This window comes from Lepisosteus platostomus, chromosome 6, assembly GCF_059453375.1.
Source record: "Lepisosteus platostomus isolate fLepPlt1 chromosome 6, fLepPlt1.hap1, whole genome shotgun sequence".
Classification (NCBI taxonomy): domain Eukaryota; kingdom Metazoa; phylum Chordata; class Actinopteri; order Semionotiformes; family Lepisosteidae; genus Lepisosteus; species Lepisosteus platostomus.
Genome location: NC_142616.1, coordinates 58,139,438 through 58,164,628, shown reverse-complemented (window position 1 = coordinate 58,164,628; position 25,191 = coordinate 58,139,438). Strand labels below are relative to the sequence as shown.

The 25,191-nt window shown below is 41.6% G+C and overlaps 1 protein-coding gene across 1 annotated transcript; it reads right to left on the bottom strand.

The window, feature by feature from the left end:
* Window positions 1-104: 104 nt before the first annotated feature.
* appl1 (adaptor protein, phosphotyrosine interacting with PH domain and leucine zipper 1) lies at window positions 105-24,929 on the bottom strand. The gene is made up of 22 exons (XM_088636610.1): window positions 24,738-24,929; window positions 18,945-19,043; window positions 17,045-17,104; window positions 15,943-16,014; window positions 14,790-14,877; window positions 14,062-14,103; window positions 13,585-13,643; window positions 12,919-13,065; window positions 11,857-11,939; window positions 10,896-11,054; window positions 10,078-10,266; window positions 9,301-9,343; window positions 7,862-7,918; window positions 7,399-7,490; window positions 6,828-7,010; window positions 6,370-6,419; window positions 5,982-6,156; window positions 5,215-5,251; window positions 4,660-4,806; window positions 3,869-3,919; window positions 2,443-2,532; window positions 105-2,238 (listed from the first exon to the last, which is right to left on the bottom strand). The coding sequence occupies exons 1-22, from the start codon at window positions 24,789-24,791 to the stop codon at window positions 2,089-2,091; spliced, it is 2,127 nt and encodes a 708-aa protein (XP_088492736.1). The 5' UTR covers window positions 24,792-24,929; the 3' UTR covers window positions 105-2,088.
* Between the last annotated feature and the right edge of the window lie 262 nt (window positions 24,930-25,191).

Sequence of the window (25,191 nt, the reverse complement as noted above, 5' to 3'; positions counted from 1 at the left end):
CACATTTTCAAGTTCTTATGGAGTTTCTTTCTTTATAACACATTTACAGTAAATAGCAGACAAAATGTAGTACACATTAGTACACAAATTGCAGCTGCCCCAAATTTACAAGTACAACCGTTTATTACAATACCCCACTGTTCCATTACCACAGTATACACCAACCCATTGGGAGCACAACAGGAATGAAACAACCAATAACCACTGATTTGAACACTTCCCCTAAAAGTCTCTTCTTTTTAATAATGTTTAAGACAAAAAATCCCATTACATGATTAGAATTACCCAGGCTGGCGGAACATTAAAATAAAACTTTTATACACTTGATTTAATGAAGGAGTTATGAACAACATTCCCCTTTGTTTAAAATATTTCTATATTTCTGTTCACAGGTGCAGGAAGAAACACTATGCCAGATTATGAAGGATGTCTTTTGCCTTTAGAAACTCACAACAAAAAAGGGCTCCCATGACATTTGACGTCCAGTTCATTAACCATTTGTACAATTCACCATTCTTTTTTGAAGACTAAAATGCACCTGTACATACAAATCTACACACACAGGCAATAAAACTTAATTTGTCTCCCAAACTTTATTTTATCTTCTTCAAAAACTAGTCCGTAAAATTGAACCCCACACCTCTAATAAAGAAAGGTCATGGTCTAAATCAATGTCGAGAAATGCTGCAAAAGAGGAACCTTGGTTCATTGCTCCTGTGTTAAAAGAACACAAAACACATTTGCCAGCTGAGAAATACATTATTATTTTGTGACTCATACACATGGAGGAAAACAGAAAACACCACAACACTAATCCTTCCCTTAAGCTTCGGTTTTTACTGCCTTTTTGGATGAAGTGACCCCAAACTGCTGATGTTGCCCAGACATTCAGGAGTTCCAAGCTGGACACATCTGGTTTCAGCCTGATTTCTTCCATCTAAGCATCTCAGCAGAGTTTTTTCCCTGACAGTATCAACTGGTTAAATCAAACCCAATTGACGTCCTGATTAAAAAAACCCCACCGGAACAAGTCTCAAGATTATCCTAGTTTTCATTTGCTCTTGTATAAATGAAAACCAAAAACCAAACACTAAAAAAAGCATTGAAAAATCAAACAGATTTTCAGAACCCAACCACAGGTCATCCTTATTATCGTTTCTCTACCTAGTACACATTCTTGATCTGCCGCTCTCCGAGTCTTCCTGCAAGCGTTCTCTGTGAAAACTTGCATCTGCTGCTAAAAAGCGGCAACATGTAGTGACTTCAGGTGCCTCCATTGCATTATGATCCAGTTTGGCATGGAATCTGCACGGAGCAGAAAGTCACTAGGATCAGACAATTCCAACCGCCATCTAAAGGAAAAGGAATCACCTCCAGACTTAACTTAGCAAATGCCCTGAACTCAGGTTGTCACACCAATGGAAGAGGCAGCAAAAAACAGCCAGTCAAAAAAGTCAGTCACTCTTCAACCTGTTTTAGCATTTTCATGGTAAACAACGTCACAGCTGTTAAGTGTTTGATTAGCTAAATAACAAAGATAATGATCAGTACTTCCAGGCAATTCTAATCAGCAGCACATGCAGTTGTATAAAATTGCATTCGCTTATGTTTAAATGGAACAGACATACAGAAGACATATTAGTTAATTCTACAGTATTTCATACATTAGAGTACTTTATAATTGTCATTGTTTCAACACGTGCAATTACAAAAAATGATTTGTTTTCCTTAGTATGATGAGGTTTCAGCACTGCATTATTTTATACAGAGTAAAAATGCTTACACTAAAAGTTTACAATTATATATCTTCTCTGTAAAGAAGCTGATATAAAACATTGGATTTATATAAAGAAAAACATCACACGGAGAGCTCCCAAATTGAGCTCACCATTCATTGGGATACTTCTGTTAGTTTCTTTTTTTTTTACAGCATAGAAAATGTCACACTCACTCTCCGAAAGTTAACAGGAATATGATAAAAAGCGTTCAACGCAGTCAAGCTGGAACACTGCAGTCTGTCTGCGTGCTCAGGCCTGGTTCTGTCTACAGACACTCCTAGGCAGTCTCTTTGCATTATTACAGAAGACGTCAGGCCTCTGATTCGCCCTTCTTTCGCCCATCCTCTCCTGCATCACTGTCTTCTGATTGGCTGTTGCTAAGCACTACAAACTGTCCATCACCACTGGCTGGGTTGGGCCGACTGGAAGCAGCTATCAAGCGACTTTGCTCCTCCAAGTCCTGGGGATCACAGAACAGCACTGTAGGTGTCAGATACTTAGAGCCAGATTCACTTTAGCATTTACCACCATTCTGCACTAGAAAAAGGACAATGGCATTTTAAAATGCTGGTCAAGTCACAATTTACAGAAGATTATTGGATTAGCGATTACTGATGAATAAGCCAATAGGAGAGTGTGTGGTGCTGTGGCTGCAGCCTTTTACCTTCTCAATCTGTTTCTGTTTGCTCAGCTCCTCTTGCTGCTTCTCCTTGGCCTTTTCCAGCTCCTTCTGTTTCTGAGATGCCCTCTGTTCCTTTGAGTGAAGAACAGACCTCTTTCAGTGACACATACTGTATCTGCAGCTACACCACCTTAAGCCTGACCTCTGCAGATAACAATGCAAGATCGCCAGTGCGCTTACGTGACCACATACCTGAAGAATTTTTCAAAAAGCAGATTCTACCACGGTTCGGCAGCATATTGTGAAAACACACCAACTCTGCCAGAAATACATTTTTCCCCGTTTTCCTTCTTAAATATACTGCTTTTTAAAAAAACACATGTGTCCTCTGATTCAGCCTCTTAACTGGGCAAGGCTGGGCTTTGTTAATTCTTGGATGGGAAAGTGGAAGATGGCACCCATCTACTAGGACAGGAAATTACAAACTGGTACAAGCGGACCCTGTTATATGTCACATGGCTTTACATTATTTCACACCTACTGTACGTCTTTGATGAACTGAGAAGCTTAACGTAAAAAAGTCCTGCACTTACATCATTTTTTAAGGCACCAAATGCCAGCAACATAGGTGGTGTATGCATTATTTTGTTTTGGAAATTAAAAAAACATATTGCAAAGAGCACAATTTAACACTAAAAAATTCCACTGGTAAAAAAAGCTGGTGCACATAATACTATGAATTATCAAAGCCGATTTCTTACCACCATGCAGTACGTCTCTGATCCAGCCAGTCTGAACTGTATGTTAAGAGCACATCTCAAGCTAATGACATTATTTATTTTGCGTTTTCTCCTCAGTTCGGTGTAAAGTGCATTATTTAGGAATGTAACTTGGACTTCTAATGGGACTTTCTGTACTGTACTGTAAGTCAAAAACACACTCCATCTAACGTATAATCCCAAACCCAACTCTGTTCCATTAATTCTTATGGGAAAAGCCTTCCTCTTTAAGTCATTAGGAAAGTCTACACTCATACAGTCATGTACCTCAATATATATATTTTTATGGGGAGACTTTCCTCTATATACATTGTTTCATGATGCATCACGATTTATGGTCCCTAACCCTGATGTATATCGGTTTCCACCTACAACACAGTATGACACCAAGTAGGGGGACAATGTGTGGCAGCAGGGGTTATTTTCATGGCCTGACAGTTTTAAAATCGAGGCTGCTCGGGCCTGGGACTTTAGGGGTGAACAAACGAGACCCAGTATCGGTAAAAAACACTTTGAGATCCTCAAGAACGAAAGATCTTGTAAAAGAAATAATACTGTTTCTATTTTATGAGCTGGACCAGCACAGCCCAAGTTTTACAAGTATAACTGTTCTAGAGTTGCACTCCAATCCTGTTTTCTTATTCACACAGCCAAGCACCTTCAGTCAGTCTGAATATGTGTCTTCTTACCATCTCTGAGTGGAAGGCAATCTGTTTGGCCAGCCCCACACTGTCACAGATCTGTAAATAACAAAACCAAGGGTTTAATATCTGTTCCATCCCCCATGTCTAGACTAAAAGCTGTTTTTTAAAAAAAAACAACACAGGCTGGATAAATATACAGTACGAGCCCCTTGATCAAGTGGTTGTCAATGGCAGTAGTAAGACAGTGATGGACCGACTTTCAAAACACAGGACTTAAGAGTCTCTTTTTGATATTAAGAAAGAGAAACTAAATTTGACCTTCATTTTTTAACGAGACAAATGAGGGGTTGAACAAGTAAGAGTTAAGAGATATTAAGATTTGAAACAGTTTTCTTAAGGAGAAGAGTAATAAGTGGCTCTTTTTTAAACCATTTCAACACCTGAAATCTTATTTATCTTATAGAGGCTGTGAGAAAATGAACATGGACAAAGAGCGTGCTCTGAGGTTGTGATAATATGTATTTGTAGCGTACGTGTAGCTCCGGAGAGGTGGCTGAAAAAGCAACACAGCAAGAATTAGAATTCTGTCGTGATGAAAAGAGCAATGACTCAGACAGGTCCTTGTCTCTGGACCTCAGAACCCTGTCTGCACACACTGTGGGTTAAGCACCCACTCGATACTGCAAACAAATGAATTCAGGACGCCGCCCACAGTGGGATACGTCTCCTTCTCTGCGTTTAGGTCTTTAAAGGATGCAGGCCGAGTTAACTTTTTCATTCCGTTTCTAGCAGGACTCTAGGGACGTCACAAAAGAGCCGCAAAGCAGGGCAAGCACCTTCTCTCCCTCGTTGTTGGACTCGAAGACGTAGCAGACGGAGACCGGCCGCCCGTCTCGCTGCCCCCCTGCCGTCTGCAACACGAAGCCGAAGAGGCGCTTGTTCTCCTGATGGGTGGCGCACAGCACCACGCTGGGCAGAGGGAACTGGGCACAGACAGAGCAGCTCAGTTAATGGCAGTTCATGTCACAGTGGCTCTCTGAGTGTCAATGATGGTACAAAGCCTTTACTACACAGAAGACAGACTCAGTGCTATAACAGCTCCCTAACATCAATCGGACAAATACACAAGGTACCAGACAATGTGATTTTACTTCTTTCTTGACTGGAGTCCAACAGTCCAATGTCAATTTACTACGAAAACCTCATTCAAAATCACGCACAAAAAAGGCATTTAAGACCACTTGATTTCAGTATGAGAAACAACTTTCACATTAGTGGTTTGAACAGAGAGACTGTTGAATCCTATTATGCAACGATGCCGAATACATTGTTATTTAAAAGGTCTGACATTTCAATAAAACGTCATCTACACGAGTGATGTCAAAACTTACCCTCAGACGTGTCACTTGAGTCTGAGGATCAATAAGCCTGCGGATCAAAAACACAGAATAACGTGAGACATGATCTGAACAAGATGAAGGGAGAGTCACTGGAATTTCCATATGGACCAATGGCAAAGAAAAGTGGTATTTCTTGCAAATCTTTCTAGCAAATAAACCCAGAGATTTGTAGTGTGATCTTGCAATCAGATAGTACACACAGGATTCACCTGTGCTAGATTCTGCACTAAAGCAAACTGCTTGGACATAAGTGAAGAAAACACATTGCCATTGAATGACAGCATGAAGCTCTCAGGTGCTGCATTAAGCACCGGTATGTGTCATTCATTTTTAGCCCATTCTCTTACATGTAGTCAGTGCAGAAAATGTCAAACCGTTTGGTTAGCAAGGCAGAATAAAAGGACAACACAATTATTTAGATGACACAATAACACAGCTAACAAGAATAAAGGGATATTACAAATAATGACTGAAATCAAATGCATAACAAGTCATGTAGTGAAGTTATTTAAGTGCAGTTGCCTGATGAATGAACTCAATTGAAATATAATTTGAAGAAAAGGGCAGATCATTTTCAACCAAAATTGTGGCTCTCCCACATGGTTTGAATGATGACTTCTTCACTGAAAACATTAACAGCAAGACGTGTGTGGAAAGATGTCTTTTCTTCATGAAAAAACAAAACCCCTGGAGCTGTCTGTAGGAAGACCTAGCTAAACTTTTCACCAATTCAACAGAGCACCAGAGAGGGCACTCACTTCAGGCAGTCACAGGTGACCAGCAGGTGGGACTCCGTCATGCGGAAGATGTTGTGAATGGCGCGGGAGGCCAGGATCTGCCGCATGGTCTCATAAATCACGTCGGGACTCTCTGTGGACTTCACTTCCATGGAGCCCAGGAAGCGCACAATGTAGAGCTGGTGGAGGATTGAGTCTGAAACCGGCAAAGACAAGCCCGGTCACACTCACAGAGTCAAAGACAGAAGAGAAAAAATACCAGGAAATGCACGTATCTCAGCCTGCTCTGTGCCTTTATGTTTCTCTTCATGTCATCTGCCATGACAAGCCAAGCATTCGCTGAGCACGCCTCTCTTAGATCTAGCTACACTCCCAGCAGTCAACACTTACTGGATGGGTAGAGTCTCACCTTCACTTTCCCCTTTCGGGGTGTCTCCTGACTCCCCAAATGGGTTCGTCCTTCTTGCAGGAAAGGGTACAAAAAATAAAATATGCAAAATATTATTCAAAAACGCATTGCATTAGAGAATTCATCCATCTACATATATGTCCCTGTGTGTAATCTTAAAACAGGACAACAGGAGCAATATTATGGGACACCATGTACAAGGTAAGACTTTCTATTTTTGCATTAGATTTACTGGTAAATATACTGGTGTGATATTTAACGTTACTGAGTGCTGAATTATGCTGACTGCACTCAAATAGGGAAAAATACAGAAGTTAGCATTGTAGTTATTCTTCTCTGCTATGTATATGCAGTCTTACATCCATCAAAAGTCACCGAAGGCTGGTAATATAAATTACCAGTACAAGGAGTGAATGAATTGACCCAACACCCTGCATTTTGGAGTTGGGAGCCCCGACCTGCCAGCCTGTCCCGAGCTCTTGGCCTGCCCAGCGTACTCCTCGCTGACGGGGGAAATGATGTCAAACTGGATGGGCGTGTCCGGGGCCACCAGCGAATCCAGGGACAGCACTGACACAGCGGGAGACTCTGAGCCCACGGAGCTGGCGCTGCTTGTCCGAGAGGCCTTGTGACGACCGTGCCTGCTTGAAAACCGAGGGGTTAGGTCCTGCAATCCACACATCGCTCAGTCCTCAACCCCCGCCCCCTTTCCTTAACCTTTAGGAAACCCTGACTGAGGCTGAATCCCAAGTTCAAAGTATCTGTCAGTTGGGGGACACCGTTACATTAGATGTCCCACTCTGAAAATTCAACAGTAAGTTACTCATGTGTATTTACATACAAAATAACCTGTGCTCAGGGATATTTTGTTTAACACAAAATACATCATACATACTGCATATGGGGTGGTATAAGTCACAGAAATGCGTCAGGCCTCAAGCTAGAAATGTGTCGAGTCAGTGCTAGCCTGCTGTGTTTTGGCCACGGTGTGAAAGGCCTTGTCTATCAAGTCAGAGGGTGAGGACTCACGAGGCAGGCCTCAGGCTCTCGTGTCTCTGCTGGAAGGAGGGCGAGGGCGTCACAGCGTCCAGCGCTGATTGGTTCACTCGGGCAGCGGTCTCCTGTCAGAGCAGAGAAAACCTCACAATCAGTCCGGCGCAGTCGTCCCTGTACTGAGCCCCAATAACTCACATACTTCATGCTAGAACTAAGACACATGTGGCGGAGCTTTCGAGGAGACTTCACTGTGAAATATGTGCAGTACACCAGCATGGACATCAGAAAAAAATGTGTTTATGGATTATATGAAACACTGCATTTACAAGGTCCAAAAATATTTAAATGTTTTGTGTCTGTGTTGGGAAAACACGCAGGATGAAGTGTCCAGTTCCTGAATTAAAGCAGCAAAATGGAGGCTTCGTGAAAAGTCTAAAGCAAAATGACAAAACAAGCTTAAAAAAAACACACTAAAACCATAGCCCTGCAAACTTGCCTCTGGGTTTTCGCTGAGGTAAATCCGTTTCGAGACGTTGTTAATCGTCGCTATCCACTGTGGGACAAGAGTGGAATGAAAACAGCCATTAGTAGTTAGTAGTAAAGCTTTTAATGAAACTTAATTAAATAAGGCAGATGGAAGCCTTGCTTTCAAAACCAGTTTAAGAAGGCACTTTTCATACACCTGTAACTTATAACTAAGTTTAACTTTATTTAAAATTAAGCAATCAAATACAGAATGTCATGGTTAATGTAGAAAAAAAATATCCCTGGAGTACTTTGCATATTTATGTAGGCTAATCCATGTGTACGTTATATAATGTAAAAGAACACTAAAAATTAAACCATTTTCCTCTTATTTCCATATCAATGTATCTATATTCAAAAGAGACTCGTTTGGTTGCTGTGCAACCAAAGACACAGCAAGACATTTTTTATATCATCAACTGCTGCTTTTCTATACTGTATGTCTTTACATGCTTGTCCTTGGGTTCTTCAGCTTAGTCATTTGTCCTTATTTTTCACATCAAACAAAAATATTCGCTCCAGAGAAACAGAACTTAACATATGCTGTGGGCATATTACTTTTTGAAAAACTAAATGTACATTAATAAATTGAATTAAACTACTGACAGTTTTGTGTTACGTATTGAGCCACTACTAAACTGTCGTAGGTCTAGTACAGTCATCAGGCAGTACTGTAGTTCTACAAAAGTGTTTAGGTCAGTTTACAGATCTGCTACCAAAAAAACAGAGTCTGTTCAATATGTATTTGTTTCACAAAACCAAAACGGACCTAGATGTGTTGCACAGGATACTTTAACCACCTGAGCCATCTATTCACAAAAAAAGGGTAAGCATTTGCTTATAAATTATGTTTTTTTAATTAAACATTGCTTAATGTTTTTTTTTTTTAAATCAGCAAAAGAATTCAGGAAAGTCATCTGGCTGAGACAGAAGTACAAACAAATTCAAAGTGCATTGATCCACTGAGATTATTAAACTTTATTTTGCTGTACATAACTCAAACTAAAACATCGCTTGAGTTCTTTCATATGAATCACATTAGAGACAGTAGAAAACTGGAAATAACCAGTCTCTATTCCCAGATAACTGGAAAGTTAAAGAGACTGGCTCTGCAAGAGAGCTGTGCACTGGTCTCTGAATTCATGACAAACACTCATCACTAGGCCTTTATCATTCCTGCCATAAGAACATTAAACACAACATTATCTGGTTGTGTGCTCGTTTGACTCGTGTCAATACGAGTCAAACACGCATCATAAAAGAGTCACTGAATTAAAACTGGAGGGAGGTGGCACCCTCTTCATGTTCCCATAGCAACGGCTCCTGCCCCCTTATCCTAGCGCACGGAAAGACGCGTTGGAGACTCCCTCTACGTGGAGGACAAGAGTGGAAAACTCTCCTCTCCCTTACCTCTTCGCAGTCCTTCCTGCTTTCTGCCTGCAAAATCACCACTCTGCAACACACAGAAAGAAGGGTCAGCACCTCCCCCCTCTTCAGTTAAAACAAGGAATCTTACAGAATGTCTCGCCTCAGCAAGTCTCCAGTGCAGCACGGCAGCAGTCACAGCACACTTATTACTAGGGCAGCACATAACGACAAAGTGCCTGTGAAACAAGGAATTACACACAGGGCACATAAAGTCTGGTGAGTGGGAATGACTTCAGATCAATGTAACTTTTATAGACCCTAAAACTGTTTGCAAGTCATAAAATATGATCTCATCTATCATGATCTCTGATTCAATCCATCCCATACCCACCTCCAGATTAGCTACTTACAGCTCGATTGCGAATAATGACAGTTAATTGTCCTTTAATTGAGTTTCAGAGACAGACAAAAAGGGAACGGCTATTATGATGCGTCAACGCTAAATGTTATCCTCTGTTACTACGTAGACTTTTTGTTTCCCTCAAAATTAACAGGGGGAGTTACAAACCATTCACTTGAATCACACAACCAGAAAGTCAGAAAAAAACGGAGAACAGGACACAGACCTTATGTCTACTGCCTGAAGTCCTTCAAAGTTATTTTCTATGGAGGTTACTCTGTCCTTTCCACACAAATAACACTAGCAGCACCCAAAAGGGAAAACTGGCCCTGTTGTGGCTGTTTCAGACCGACATGTTTCCCACGGCCCGGTTGGCCCAGGGCCAGGCTGCCGAGCAGGCCGAGGGCCGCGCTCCTCACTTCTTCCCGTCGAAGGCCGTGATCTGAAAGCAGTAGCGGCGGTCCTCGCAGTCCACCGCCATGACGGAGCAGTTGTCGATGTCCATCACCAGGCCCCCCGCCACGTCCCCCCGCGCCTGGCTCATCAGGTTCCCTCCCTGCGTGAAGAAGTACAGCCGGTCCCAGGAGGACGACACCAGGCTCGTCTTGCTGACGCACACGGAGAGACGCACAGGGGAGCCAGGTAAGCCGACGGGCAGAGCTGTACAACCCCCCCTGCAAACACCTTTAACTTCTACAGACGTGAAGCTACAAAAAGTGCGACCGAGCGGACCTCAGTAATGCCGAGAAATGAAAAGCACACGTATCTTCCTCTTTGAAAAGGGAAGAAAAGAAACACAACGTTTTGGCTGTGGAGCCTTCTTCAGGTGAGATCTGAAGAAGGCTCCACACCTGAAACTTTGTGCTTTTCTTCTCTTTTCAGCATGGAATAAACCTTTACTTGTTCCTTTGCAGTCTACTCATGCCGACGCAGCTACCTACTTGAACTATGTTCCTCTTTGGTTTCTTCAGCCTCAGGTTAAGCCTCAGCTTATTTATTATATTAATTACACAGCAGCCAAACATCCCAAAATAAGTATGAGCCCAGTGAAGTGGAAACCCATTGGGCTGTAGTTCATCTAAACAGCTGTAAAACAAGAAGGTATTTGATTTTCTATGGGGACTGGGGAACAGAGATCAGGTCCTGTCTGGGTCTCTGAAGCCTGGAAGGGCTGAAGATCCACTTATTGTTGTCACTTCGTCCTGTGTCAGAAAGCGAGCTGGGAGCCAGCTCTTACTTGCGCATGTTGAGGTACCCGGCCTTGCGGGTAAGGTTCCTGTTGATGGGGATCTTGGCGGGGTCAGGATCGGGCATGTACAGCAAGTCACTGGCCTCCTCCAGGTCCTGGATGGTCTGCTGCATCACATCCACCTCTGTGTCCATTTCCCTGCGCACACTGAACCCCCCCCCACACACAGGCAAGAAGTCACTTTCAACTTACAAGGCCTCAGTCTGGCTGCAACTCTGGTTTCTAATGGCCACAATCTGGCAGGTTTTGAAGGACACTTAAAATTCCACACTTATGATCTGTGTGGAATGATTAACTTAGACCAACTAAACCTCTGCTGCAAATATTAAAGCCTCTTATCAAACGTCTGGTGAGTTAGAGACCTAGCAAGCCTACCAGACTGCAGCTCTGCAGTAATGACAGGATCACCTGCCTAAAACCACCCAGGCCTTCTAAAGGTAGATGGACCTGAACCTCTAGACTTGTGTTCTAAGGAGGAGGGGTCATTCCATGTTATCTGAGTTAGACTGCTCTTGAAGGATACACATGAGGCTGTTGTTGTGACACCACCCTCTCAACCTCTGCTCCTGTCATTCTTGAAAAGGAACAGCAGACTGATTACTTTACAAGGAAGCAGAAGAACTTCAAGAAGGGAATCACTGTGTGACCCTCAAAGCTTACATTATTTTCTCATTCCGTTCTTGAGATTTTCCACCAGGAGTTTCAATCTTTGAACTTCATTATTGCACTGGTTATTCTCTTAGGCAATTAACCTGTCATGACAGGGGCTGTATAAAATGATGGTGCAATACTTTTATGTTAAACCTGAGTGGACAGTGAATGTTATTTTCAACTTGTAAACTCCTGTTACAGTCACAACATGTTTGTGATCAGAGTTGGAAACTCTTGTTCTAGTCAGAATGAGAAGATGCTCCTGTTGCCACAGCCCAGAGAGAGAGGGGATGCTTACTTCTGCACACTGGTTCCAATGTTCGACAAGAACTCTTCCCACTGCTGTGAGAGGTTTTCAGAGCCCAACTTGAAGAAACTAATCTGGAGGAAGAGAGACACGGGATAAGGAACTCTTCACAATATCTGCTCAGACAGGCTGACACCGTCTGGGAAGAACAGCAACACACATTGTGTAAAACAGAAAGGGCAGTCCTTTCTGGGCTTGTCTGGGTAGCCCATGGTGATTAGGACTCTGCAGAATTACAAACCAACACCTCCACTATGAAAGACAAATGTGTGCCTAGATTTAAAACAGGAACTGGCAAATCATAAAAGAAAAATGAGTAGTGTTCCTGAGATACAATGATGTATGGCAATAGACTGCCACTTCTGTAAGAGTTAAAATATAAATGTTCCTTCAAAATCTATTGTCAGCAGAATGGTGTTCTCTTTTGATTGCCATGTGACACTGTGAACTACACCTTTTTGTTCAATTTTTTATTTGACGTCTGTCAAAACACTGCTGTTGACTTGAAGGCTTTTTCGCTGAGGAGCAGCATCATAGCATAACCATCTCCAATTGATTTCTAAACACGTCCTTCTGCAAATCCTTCAATATGTTGAAAACAGGGGAGGGGAGCTGCAGCTCCATATCTGCAGGATTCGCTACCATCTCCTACATTCAAAAATGAATTCAGTCCTCTTGGAATGGTTCACATCTGGCTCTATATTGTGCGCTCACTTGACATGGTTTCCATGAAAGACATTTCTGAATATAGGTTATTAAACAGCAGTGTGTCATAATTAAATAAAGCACCCCCAGATACAAGTATAATATAGTATTTCTGTTTTTCCACAATGTTTCTGTACTTGTGGTATTAATATCTGCCTTCTGGATTAGCATTATGATCATCTGTGATATACACCAAGGCATAAGATACTGCTGAGGTTGGGTCTGCTTTTTTTGTACTTGGAGCTACTTCTAACTCAGGCTCTGCTTAAGTAAGGCCATACACACTCTTGTGGGTATAGGGGTTATACCCCAGTATGATCCAAAGATTTCTCGGAAGGAATAGCAAACCTGTGCCTGCATGTATCCCAACAGAGGCTCCAGGAGAGCGATTTTCTTCTTGTACTGCAGAGTGTTGATGGTGCCGAAATAGTGCATCATGGTCTGGTGCTGCTTCTTCCTGGACGTGTACACATCCTCCATTACCTCATTCTTTACCTGAGCCACAGGAGCGAGGATACTGGTTACAGTAGGCACATGATGTCTGATATATCCAATGTCTATGTCTAGTGGTGACAGCACAATAGTCCCCACATATAACACACCTCTGCAGTATGACAGATATTTCTCATTGAGAGAGCTCTGATAGACGGTCATTGCTAGTCACTCTATAGACATTTATTTCTTTCGTGATGTGAAAATTTCATCATCACAGATTTAAAGTTACAGTGATTTATTCACTCAAGGTTGGTTACTCTCAAAGAGTATACCGAATGGTTTAGTGAATGGTTCAGTATGCCTAACTTCTGCAAGGACGATGAAAGTCATGCTGCCTGTAATCTCTGTTTGCTTTAACCAGCCTGAAGTAAAAAGAGTGAAACAGCAAGATGTGTGATTTATACACACAATCTTTAGATGACAATTTCACACATTTACATTGAAGGACACAGAAAACACGAGTTGTTCTGAAGATCAGTGCAAAACGACATTAGTTCTCTCTAAAAAGGTCCTGCAAACCTTTTCGTTGTCCCTCCTCTTGGAGAGGCGGCTGTATCTGTTGATGGCCACATCGTGGTCTGAAAGTAAAAAAACAGCAACAGGTTTTGCCTGAAGCGCCTGAATTATTCGGAACAAACTCTTCACACTTTGCGTATTGCTCATCAATGTTACTTGACCAGAGCCAAGAAACTGTAGTTATAGTAACAGTATGGGGTTCAAAAGTGAACTGAAGTCGACATAAAGGCCTACATTTCTAAAAAGGTCACAAATGCACAAGGCAGCTTTGAATCTAAGCACAATTTCCTCTACTTTGCACTGCCAAGGAACAGAATTTATAGATTTAATTTAATCGATACTTCTAACTGAATGAGTGCTCAGTTATTTGGGCTTATTTGCCCTTATAGTGAGGCCCAAGCAGCTGGGATAAAGACACAAACACAACACAAAACAAAATGAACAGGACCCTAACAAGAAGAGTCAGTCATTAGCACTCACCAGTGCTGGCAATCTGGAACACTTCTTTAAGAGTGAGGATTTCTGCAGAGGCAACATAAGTGAATTAGCAACTGGAAAGATGGTCTTAAGGTTAATTGGCTGATCAGGGTTATTGATCACTGAAGCAATTAAATAACCACACATTGACTTTTACCCATTTTCTGCTTTTTTAAAAATCACTCTGTTCCTTTCATCCCTTTCACTAGCACTATCATTCCCCAGCACCGAGACCAGCATTTTTCCTAGCAGGTGTTTATTTTTGATAGCAAGACTGAGCTGGAGAACAAAAGCCATTAACTGTTCTTCTTCAGTTCATATACTGTAATAGCATGCCATTTTCAACACAGCCCGAGTGAAACTATTACACAAGACTGCAATCATGACATAATAAGGAATGTGTACTAACCACCGAAGAGAATGTGTTTCATAATTGGTATAGCAGAGCTAGAGGTAGCTTTGCATTGATTATCTCATCTTTTGTTCATAGTGCTAAGCAAGCTTTACTTTAAAGAAAGACTAAAGGAACAGAATGTACTGTATGTTCTTCATGACATAGGTTTTCCTTATGACAGCCACAGTAGATATATAGTTTCACCATGTTGTAGCATGTTTATTCCATGTTATTTTTCTCTACTATAATTTGTTCACCACATTCTCACCATGTTGCTCTTTACCATGATGTTCACAGTAAATTCCAAAAAGGAGACTGACACACTGAGTCAACTTACCCTTTAAATCCCTCTCTTTGAACTGTGTGATGGGAAACATCATGGCGTCTGCGAGCTGTGTGGAGAGGACTGCATGACAGGAGCTGAGCTGTAGTTAAAGAGGGGCGAACTCCATGAGTGCGAGACATCATAATCACATGCAGGCCAACAAACTGGTATGGATATGTTGTAGAAAAAGTTCCAAGTTAAGGGAAGTTAAACTAAAATTATACAATGAGGTAAGACCTCAGACAGATTACAGCGTACAATTGTGTGTCAGCATGCTACAAAAGCACATTTCTGCCCAGGCAAGATGCCCAGGACTTGAAGATTGTCCTGAACTGAGTAACTGAATATAGTAGCACATTTTATATACTGCAAATAGAAGGCAGGTTTTTACAGAACGAATGTGATGAAAATCATCAAGTTGTTGAAGTGGACTGACTGGGATCCGTCAAGAATATATCAGGATGAGATAAATGAAGTCAAGGGAAAGATTTATCACCTATGTAACCCTCACCATTCAGACCTTAATTCTTTTACACTGCGTATGTGTACTGTGTGTGTCAGTAAATGCTGTATCCACTGATTAGACAAAACACTAGTTCTGACATGATTAGTCAAGCCAATAAAGCCCCTTTGAATTAAGGTCAGATACTCAATCAAGGCCACTTGTAAGGATCAATGCTCTCAGCCTCAAGCTCACTTCAATCTTACTGACGTTAATGAACTTTCGTCTAACGCAACACATATTTCATTCTAAATATTGTGCTGCTATAATTACTCAACGTGCTTCTACTGCAGTAAGGCCTTGTCAACTATTTACTGGCTGAAAACCTTCATACAGCCTGCAGTATGACGTAATTTACACCACCTACACAAAGTATTTTTGTCTATGCTTGGAGTACGGAAACTTCACAAAAACAATTTCCTAATGTTACAAAAACTAAGATGCTTAAGACAGATCCATTTGAATGGCCTTTGCAAACTCTTCCATTAGGATAGGCTTATTTGATACTTTATGGCTTGGTGGTGTCGTTTTCTTACCAAAATAAAAGATCTATCGTTTACCACAGTGGTAATCGTTCAAAACAATCTGGCCCCCTGCCTCTTCCGTAAAGTCTTGGCACAAATAAACCAGCCCTCTGGAGGAACGACGCAGGACAAGACTCACTTCATCAATGACTTTGGCAAACTGCTGCAGAGTGGAGCTCATCACCTCGTCATCGCCACCCAGGGGAAACCGCTGCCGGAACGCAGTGAGACCATTAGTACATGAGACACAGTCCTGTCCACTGGTGTCCCAGTAGGCAGAGCTCCCTTCCACCTGGGCCAGAGTCTCCTAACCAGTGCTCCAGTACCGAGACCAGGAACCCTGGTTTGCAGAAGGTGCAGACCTTCGGATGAGACGTTAAGACATCCCACTGTTTGAAAGGTGTCTAAAATTCACTTTGGGCTGCACAATCTGGCCTCCCGAAACCCCACCACCTTAAATCACTCAGCAAAGCAATTTCTCATTAGTCCACTGTTTCACACAGGTGGGGGGCTGCAGTTCCAGCAGTGCAGGAGGTGGATATAGATAAAGCACTTAAAAATCGTATGTGATGAAAACTGGCATAAAAATGCAAACACTATTATTATACCAGATATTATGCATGATCACAAACAGGAGAGAGCTCCGTATGTGTGTATTATTTGTCTATATTTACTATAATGCACATACAGTACTTTAAATGCATGTGTGGCTCAAAACGAACAAGCTGTGTGTGTGTAATAATACACACAGTGACATTTTCATTGACCGCACCATTATTCATAAGCAGCTATTCGAACCCGAACAGTTAAAAAAGGCCTTACATCTGCCATGACATTTAATATGTATGCTGTAAATCTGAATTTTTGTATATTTTTTATTTAGGTTTAGTTGGCCTCTTCATAATACTGTATGATATTATAATAATACCATAAACATGTTTTGAGTAGGGAGCTGCGTCAGCATGTGTAGACTGCAAAGGAACAGGTAAAGGTTTATTCCATGAATGAAAAGAGACGTTTTGGGTGTGGAGCCTTTTTCAGGCGTGCCAAGACATCTCTTTTCTCTTTTTTAGCAGGAATAAACCTTTACCTATTCCTATAAACACTGTTCTTTGCAAGTAAGTTATTCTCTCAGATGGAAAGACAAATTTACAGGTATGAATAATTTTGCATACAATTTAACTGTAAAAGAAGGATTTCAAAAAGATATGGATGCTCCAGATCCTGAGAACTGGCCGTACCTGTTTCTCATATTCCTTCAGGAGCTTGGAAGTGAGGTGAGTGGCAGCGCTCAGCTCATTCTGCAAGACAGAAAACGTAAACTAGACTGTTGGGTACTATGTGCCATTGCTGCAGTAGTCTGAGTACACTAGATTCTAAGAAGCTAAGTAACTGGGCCTGGTCAGTACTTGAGTATAGAGACATCTAAGGAAAATTACATATCTCGAAGCACTGGTCTTACTGGATTTGGAGGGGACACAATCGCTCCTGGGCCTGAAACAGCACAGTAGTACCCAAGGCGCAGAAGGTGCCTTTTATGAGTTTTAGGTGTAGAGCATTAGGCTTTCCACTGCATGTCTTTCACAAGCAGGGGTGGTAACCCTATCATTTTACCTTAATTAGTGCTAAAGTCTGGTTCTTGCCCCACCTATAACCTCTGGGTCTCTCTACGAAAAGAGATTCAACAGACACTGAATACAATGATAAATTAAAAGGGGATTATCATATCACATATCTGCTGTGTAGGTCAGCACAGCAATAATGCCCTTTTTAGAACTGAGCCAGCACTCATTACTAATGATGAGACAACAGGTGATGGGAGCTGTCTAGTAGTCACTCACAGCACAGGTACAAACAGACAAGGAAGCAGTACCAACAAACAGATGTTGATTACACCACATGTACTTTGTACTGTCATGTGGTATTTGTTATGCAAATCTTAGAAGAGAAGACTGCGTTGTGTGACTTTGTGTTGATCTCACTTCTACCTAACTGAACTGAATATTTCTGGCACTGCTGCAATGATCTGCTCCAAAAAAAAGGATGCTGTTCACACCAGATGGCTGTAGAATCACTGCAGGAATCCTAGAGTGCAGTTATAAATACACTGTATGGAAGTTAGCTGCAACTGTGGACTCACTCATTGTAGGGACTGATCAGAGTGCCTTCTCAGCTGACACATAGTCACCACCTGCTGTTTCGTGCCAAAGAATCAGAGTTCATTCAAAACAAACATACTTTCACAGGCTCTCTAACAATGCAGCTATTCCTGTTGGAGTAGGCGATGCCCCACCTGCACGACAGCAGCATTGGTGTCTGGTGTGGCTGGGAAGCAACATCAAAAGTGCTTGACTAAGGAATTAAACACCTTTGCTAATAACAGCAATTTGCAGCGAGTGAGGAAGTGGGTATACTAAAATACTGTTTCTGATATCTGTAAGGTTATTGTTATCCAACTACTAAAAATTCAGGAATTCACTGTATGTATTTGGGGCTCTGCGTCAACAGAACGGTTTTCATCAGGAAGTCAGAAGCAGCAGTGAGAACTGGGTAATTTCTCAGAGTCCTGAAATGAACTCCACAGCAAAAACCTTCGGTAACAGCAGGTTACAGCAAAAATAATAATGATGTTGCAGAGGCTGCAGTCAAATCCACTGCAGCCCATCATTTTAGAAAGTGAGAGCTGGCGCTCTGTGTGCTGTCGAGGTGATTTCCCTGTGTTTGTGTCTGCCTGCTCAGCGGCAGAACTCTAAACTGTGGACTAAATGCCTACCGCTTTGTACCGTTGTGGGTAATGTGGCATTCAAGCCTTAAAATGAGATAACGAGGGATATAATTCACCCTGTTATCCTCACACTGTTTATAACACACATGAAACAGCCAATAACACTCATATGGTATCACACACTGTTTCAGCACTACAGCCATAAACTCACTTGCCTGCCAAAACTATGTTTTTGCAAGCTGACCTGAGCTGGAAGTAATGTGCTTCTATTCAACTGTAGATGTGCATTTGCAACTGTTACTATTGCCACTCGTGTTCCAAGTGCTCATGGCTGGCATTTCAACCAATATTGTAGTTGCGGTACAACTGCTACCAAGCTTCTGGCTGAACTCAGCTGTGTGGCTGGTTTGTCTCACCTGGGCATCATAGATCCTCTGCATGGCTTGGAACAGCTGGTGGGAGTAGCTGGAGATGGCTTCTACATCCTCCTCAAACACCCCCAGCAAGGAGCGGGTCTGTGTCGGGGAAAAACAAGAGCAGTAAGCAGCAGGGAATGGGCACAGCTCCTGGACGGAAGCTTCTGGACTACAGTTGCCTGCAAGATGCCTACTGCCCCTCTATCCAAACAACTCTCTCACACTCTCTCTCACACTCACACTCACACTCTCTCTCACACTCACACTCTCTCTCACACTCTCTCTCACACTCTCTCACACTCTCTCACACTCTCTCACACTCTCTCACACTCTCTCACACTCTCTCACACTCTCTCACACTCTCTCACACTCTCTCACACTCTCTCACACTCACACCAGGGCCAATATTCCCAGAGCCAACTAATTCTTTTTCTGGACTGTGGTTGAAAACCAGAGCACCCAGAGAAACCCACATGCACATGGGGAAAACACAGAATAAACAGATAGCACCCCAGGAATGGAACCCAAGACCCCGGCCATTTTAATGCATTTGTTCTGTGCATCAGGTGCTCTTGGGCGTTCTGACTCCCTATCCCATTTAAATATTTCCTGGCAGACTGGGAGACACCACTGCAGGTAGGATCCCTTTGGTACAATGCTCTGAAGGGAACTGATTGAACAAAGCACAACCAGATTCTGTGCAACACTAATACCCCTCCCCAGTTCAAGAAATGCACTAGTTAAATGCACTAAGAATCCAAGACGAACATTGTTATCCCTACTGCTTAAGCAATAGATGGAAACACAGCAATGGTGTAATTCAGGTACGCATTTGCAAGCTGGGGCAAAGTGCTTACACTCACAGAGTTGAGACTGCTTTCTGTTTTCCTTCCTGTGCTAGGTGGTCTTAATATTCTGTGAAACAATTCCAGGTTTTCAATACAGTAAAAGAGGATATCAAATAAGAAAATAAGCAACAGAAAAAAGGACATGTTCTTCCCATTACTACTAATACCAGGGCAAAGTTCCTGTGGAATGGGGAAGGATTTTAAAAAGGAACCACCATTAGTGTGCAAAAGGCTAAATTTAACGTATCATCTCAGTGCTGGTGAACTGAGAAAAAACAACTTCTCAGTGTGATACTAAATACATTTACTTGCTTGTTAGAAATGATCCCATATGTTCTCAGCAGTTCCCATACTTCAGATCACAAATGGCAGTTTTAAATGATTAATAAATGTTTCACCTTCATTAGGCATTACATTTATGTGCATTTCAAAGGCTAAAGGCACTTGCTGTTTCTGAAACGACCAGATACACACTCCGACATGACCTGGACATGACTGTCCCTTCAGCAGCCAAACACTGAAGAAAGTACAAATCTCGTTGTTGCAATACTGCAAGGAGGAAGGGGAAGATCTGCAGGGAGCAATGACTTCAGACTGCAAAATCAAAGCGGACATTGGCCAGAGTTCATCTCCCAAAGAGCCTGACGTGAACAGTGTGCCACTAAAAAAAACTGAATCTCAGCCACATGCAATCTGTATGCTCAGAGAAGTCTTCTTTTGTGTGAATTAAAATAAAAATGGGTGGAGGGGGATTTACAACACATTTTTTTTACTGAACTTTCGGAGTCAATGTAGCCGACTCATTAGGCTGTGAATGTGTGTCACTCATCATCCTTGAATAAGGCATAGAACTAAAAATTGTATGCATCTAGTATAAATAAAATAAATACAATTTGGATCTATAAATGTAGATATAAATATAAATAGTGTTTGCAAGATGTTTGCCCACTTTGTATAAAAATAAAAAAAATCAATGGATGACCTATTAACATAGGTGCAGCGAGAGTTGTTGGAACTTTTACATCCTACTGTCTGTAAATCTTGGACAACATGAAAATTATCCATCTATCCATCTTCTAACCGCCTTGTCCAATACAGGGTCATGAGGGAGCTAGACCCTATCCCAGCGTGCATGATGACAACTGAGTTATTTTTCTATCAAAGGGAGCATTCCCACATTATGTGAACGCTCCTTACTTTTAAACAAAAACCAAAATTCAGGCCAGAAAGGGTTAAAGGAAACAGTAGGAAGAGATAACTGGTCTCACTCAGGAGAAGAAACTGGTGATATGCAAGGAAGGGAGAACTTGCGCCAAGAGGGCATAAAGAAATAGGAAAACGCAAATGAAGGGATATTATTGATTTACGTGATTTTCTCGATGACTTAGATAATTAATAGGTAGCGGCCGTTACCCAGACCGAAAGAGCAGGGAAGAGACAAAAGGCCTTTGCAGTAGTTGAGGAGCTTGGCTGCCGAGGTTGAGGCCTGTGGCCCAGAGCCTGGCTGTGCTCCCCTCTGCCCCTGGCAACGCAGGACAAACAGCAACAGGGGCGCTCCCCACCGAGCCGAGACCTACTGTAAAACTGCTGACCGCTCGAGACGTCTGCATGAAGTATGCCGCAAAAAAAAAAAGGTGCCAGTGGGTAAGAGCAGGTCTCCGTGGAAATAATAAAATTTAAAGTTTTAAGTGAATCCAAGGAGGCTGTGTTGGACCTACTGTACAAAACGTCCTACAGAGTGAGCTCATTACAGACCATAGTAAACTGCTTCAGCCACAAAGGAAGAGGTGAGCCCACCAACTGAGGTCACACTGATATGGCCTTGGAAAGCTGCAGGAATCCAAAACAGAAGACTTGTCTCTAGATACACCACACTAATTGTATTCATTTTATGTTTAATATTTCAGCTATACGTCCGACAGTTATGACTACCATGATAATCTGCGCACTGTAATAGAAAATAGAGCATCCCCAGTGATGCTCACAGCCACAGTGAGGAGGTGTGTAGAGAACAGGGCAGCGCGAAGGCAGACTCGCCAACCAGAGCCAGGGTTCAATCATGAACCAAGAGTTACAGTATTTTAACTGAGGCCCATAAAAGTAAATAAATACCACCTTAACCTGTTGTGGTATAATTAAGGCTTTATGGGCAGCTGAAGGAGACGACTAAAAATTAAACACAGATTCCAGGCTAGATTTTCTCTGTGGCATGCTAAAATATCGTTGTATTTGGAATTGGCCTTGAAGTTGTGCTTGTACAGTATTTTGCAGCAAAACGTAATTATTCACACGCAACGCCTGACATTGAAAAGGATAAGTGAAGGCCTGTGTCAAGAAAAAAGCAGAAGCTTCACAACTATTCAGAGAAACACAAAAAAAACAAGAGAATTCCTGAACATCTTCCAAGTGTTCCACTGAATCAATATTATTAATATACAGTATGTATATAGCAGAGAGGCAAAAGGCAACACAAGGAAAGGGGTTATGTTATCCGAGTGTGAATTCAGATGAAAATCACGGTCAAATTATTAAATCTTCGTCTCATCTCTTTCGTGAGCTCGTCGTAGCTGCTTCTGAAACCTGCGTGTAGAGATTTTGCGCAGCTGCGGCTGCGTCACGTCACGCAGCGCGTGGCCGTGGACTTGTACAGACGGAACTGTGCGGAATCTGTCCTACAAGAGCGTGACGTCACTTTCAACAAATGTCACCCTGACACCTTGATATGGTCAGACAATAAACTCTCTTAATTCTGCCTTTTCGTGTTAAAAACTAAAATAGTGCGGGACTGAACTCACTGAAGCAGAATAAAAAAAAAATCAAACAGCGTTACAAAATTAAAATGAAAAAGCAAGCTAATTGGTTATTTCGAATACTCCGTTTTATTAGATAATGCTCTATATTTTTTAAAAAGACTAAACATTAAGGATTACACTTCCACTTAAGATCCTTTTTTCCCTAAAGACACTTCAATGTTGGTTTTTTTTTTCAGGGATTTTCATTGTCCCTGGCCTATAAAACAGCGTACAACAGGTTGGACTGGATCTGTCAGTACACAGTAACCTGCTATACAACTCTATAGCTGTATACAATGTTACAGTACAAATGTTTACAATAGCTTTCAATGGTTTTTTACAGGACATTTAATTTTTTTCTATGACCTTTTCAGGCCTGCAAACAGAACCAGCAATATTCCAGCTTGCCAGAGCAATCGTGAAACCAGCAGAGGGGAAAAGCGATAGCTCATGATTCATGCCATGCAAGCAAATAAGACTGGCACTGTAGAGCAGTTTGGCTCGTTCTCAGTTTTACAGACTCCTGCAGAAACTGTAACGAAACACCTGCCTCAGAGTTTGGCTTATATAAGAGACTGCAGGTTATGAAATTCCGTATGGGTTTAGCTGCTGTGAAATGGTAGTTCGTGGAACAAGAAGAAAGATATCTTGCTTAGGAAAAGGAACATACAGTATACTTCAGTAAATTTGTGGTGTTCCGTGAGCTGCTTTGAGGCTCCAGTTTTGTTTGTGACAAAGGCCACACTCTTCCTCAGGGACAGGTGAATAATATCCAGTCAGCTTCAACCAACCACTAGTAACAGCTAGATGGGAAATTAAGTACAGCCATTTCTTAAGAGTAAGACTGCTGCTTCATGCTCATCTCCTGTATTAGACTGAATGTGGCGAATTCACACAGAGCTTTAAAACCGTCATAACAATATATTTAAGGTGTGGCAGTTGAGGAAGAACCTTTGGTTACAAACCTAATATACTCAAGCCAACCGAGTCTGTACTTAACTGTATAGAATGCATGATCAATAACTGCTTTCATATTATATTTGCTGTTTTAAAAGAAAAAAGGGTGGTTGTAGAGCTCTGGCAGTATAAACAGACGGGGATATAGGTCTCTCAAGAGGACTAAGGTTCAAAGAATGATTTAATCGAGGAGGCTATATCGCTTCCTGTCGTTCAAAGTCGCACGGTTTTCCAAATGAAGTCGCTTCAGTTCTTGACACGTTGCTGTGACACGATAGTTGGGGGTAAATCTGTGATTTAAAGCTCCGGTTTGTGAAGAACACGCCCCACAAATGCCAGCCACCGGAGTGGAACGAAAATAACGCTTCAGGAAACGAACACGATACAATTGTCTTTCACTGTCACCAGTTTTTTTTAAAGAAAGATAACATAATATTTTCAACGTCACGTCATAACTTGGAAACAACTTATCCCCATGACATCTGGCATTCTGCTAGAATACTACCTCAATAGGCTGATTTAAAAAAAATCCTGTCAGTTAACACGTATTTTTCTGGATTGTTGCATTTCTGTTCTGTCAGGGAATCTTGAAATAAGGATGGATGACTCACTCAATGACTCAATGAAGCTTTTTCGTCCCTTCGTGTTTATGCACATATTTTTTTTTAAATCACAAACCATTACCTTTTAATGGCTAATCAAACGTTATCTAGTAAGAGAAAGAACACAGTCGAGAAATGACGCTTTTCACTCTTCATAAAAAAGTGATTTAGTAGGGTAAACGAGCCAAGAGAATAATTTGCGATCACATTCTTGTCATTAGCAGAAAACGGCGCTGCAAGAGACCATTTCTGAAAATCCGAATTTTAATACGTATTTATACAAAGAGGCAGCTGTGTCAAACGTACACATAATGTATAAATGCGCATATAAACACAAATAGCTAACATGCTATTATTGTATTATTTCTACAGTATATAAAAATGCGATGCTAATCTCAATTATGGTGCTTGTCAAACTCCGGTTTGACTGTACTGGAAAAGCAATTTTGTAGTAACAGCTGTAGCAAGCCAAGATTCTTAATATATGTGATCAGAATTTTTCAGATATTGGAAAGGAAAACTGTATTTTGCAATCTTTGACCGTACTAAAAGTCTTTTTTTGTATACATATAAAATAACTTGAATTCCCATTACCTGCGGACTATCTTCCAATGTCTCCTCTATCGGTAGTTTATCAATCCCAGGCATATTTCTAATTTATATTAAACTGAATGCAAAAAACGAAAAAAAAAAGTGACAATAAACAATCACTCCCACAGAATACCAGAGACCAACAATATCCACAACACCCAACCCAGCTTTCTCCCGAAGCGGAAATTCCGCCTTCGGTTTTTTCTGATTGGGGAACATAATCTCCCGGAGATTTATATCATTTCCTTGTTCAGTTTCACTTTACGTCACAGTGTAATGACAGTGGACAGTGGTGGCGAAATTGAAGCCATTTTGGCTCTAAGAAATAGTTAGTATACCAGTCTATACGTTTTATATGGAGCCAAGATGGCGATCACCTACGTTCAGTGACTTCACTATTCCCGATTTAGCGCTTTACTTCAATGATTTTGCCTCCGTGGAAGTAAAAAGGAAAAAG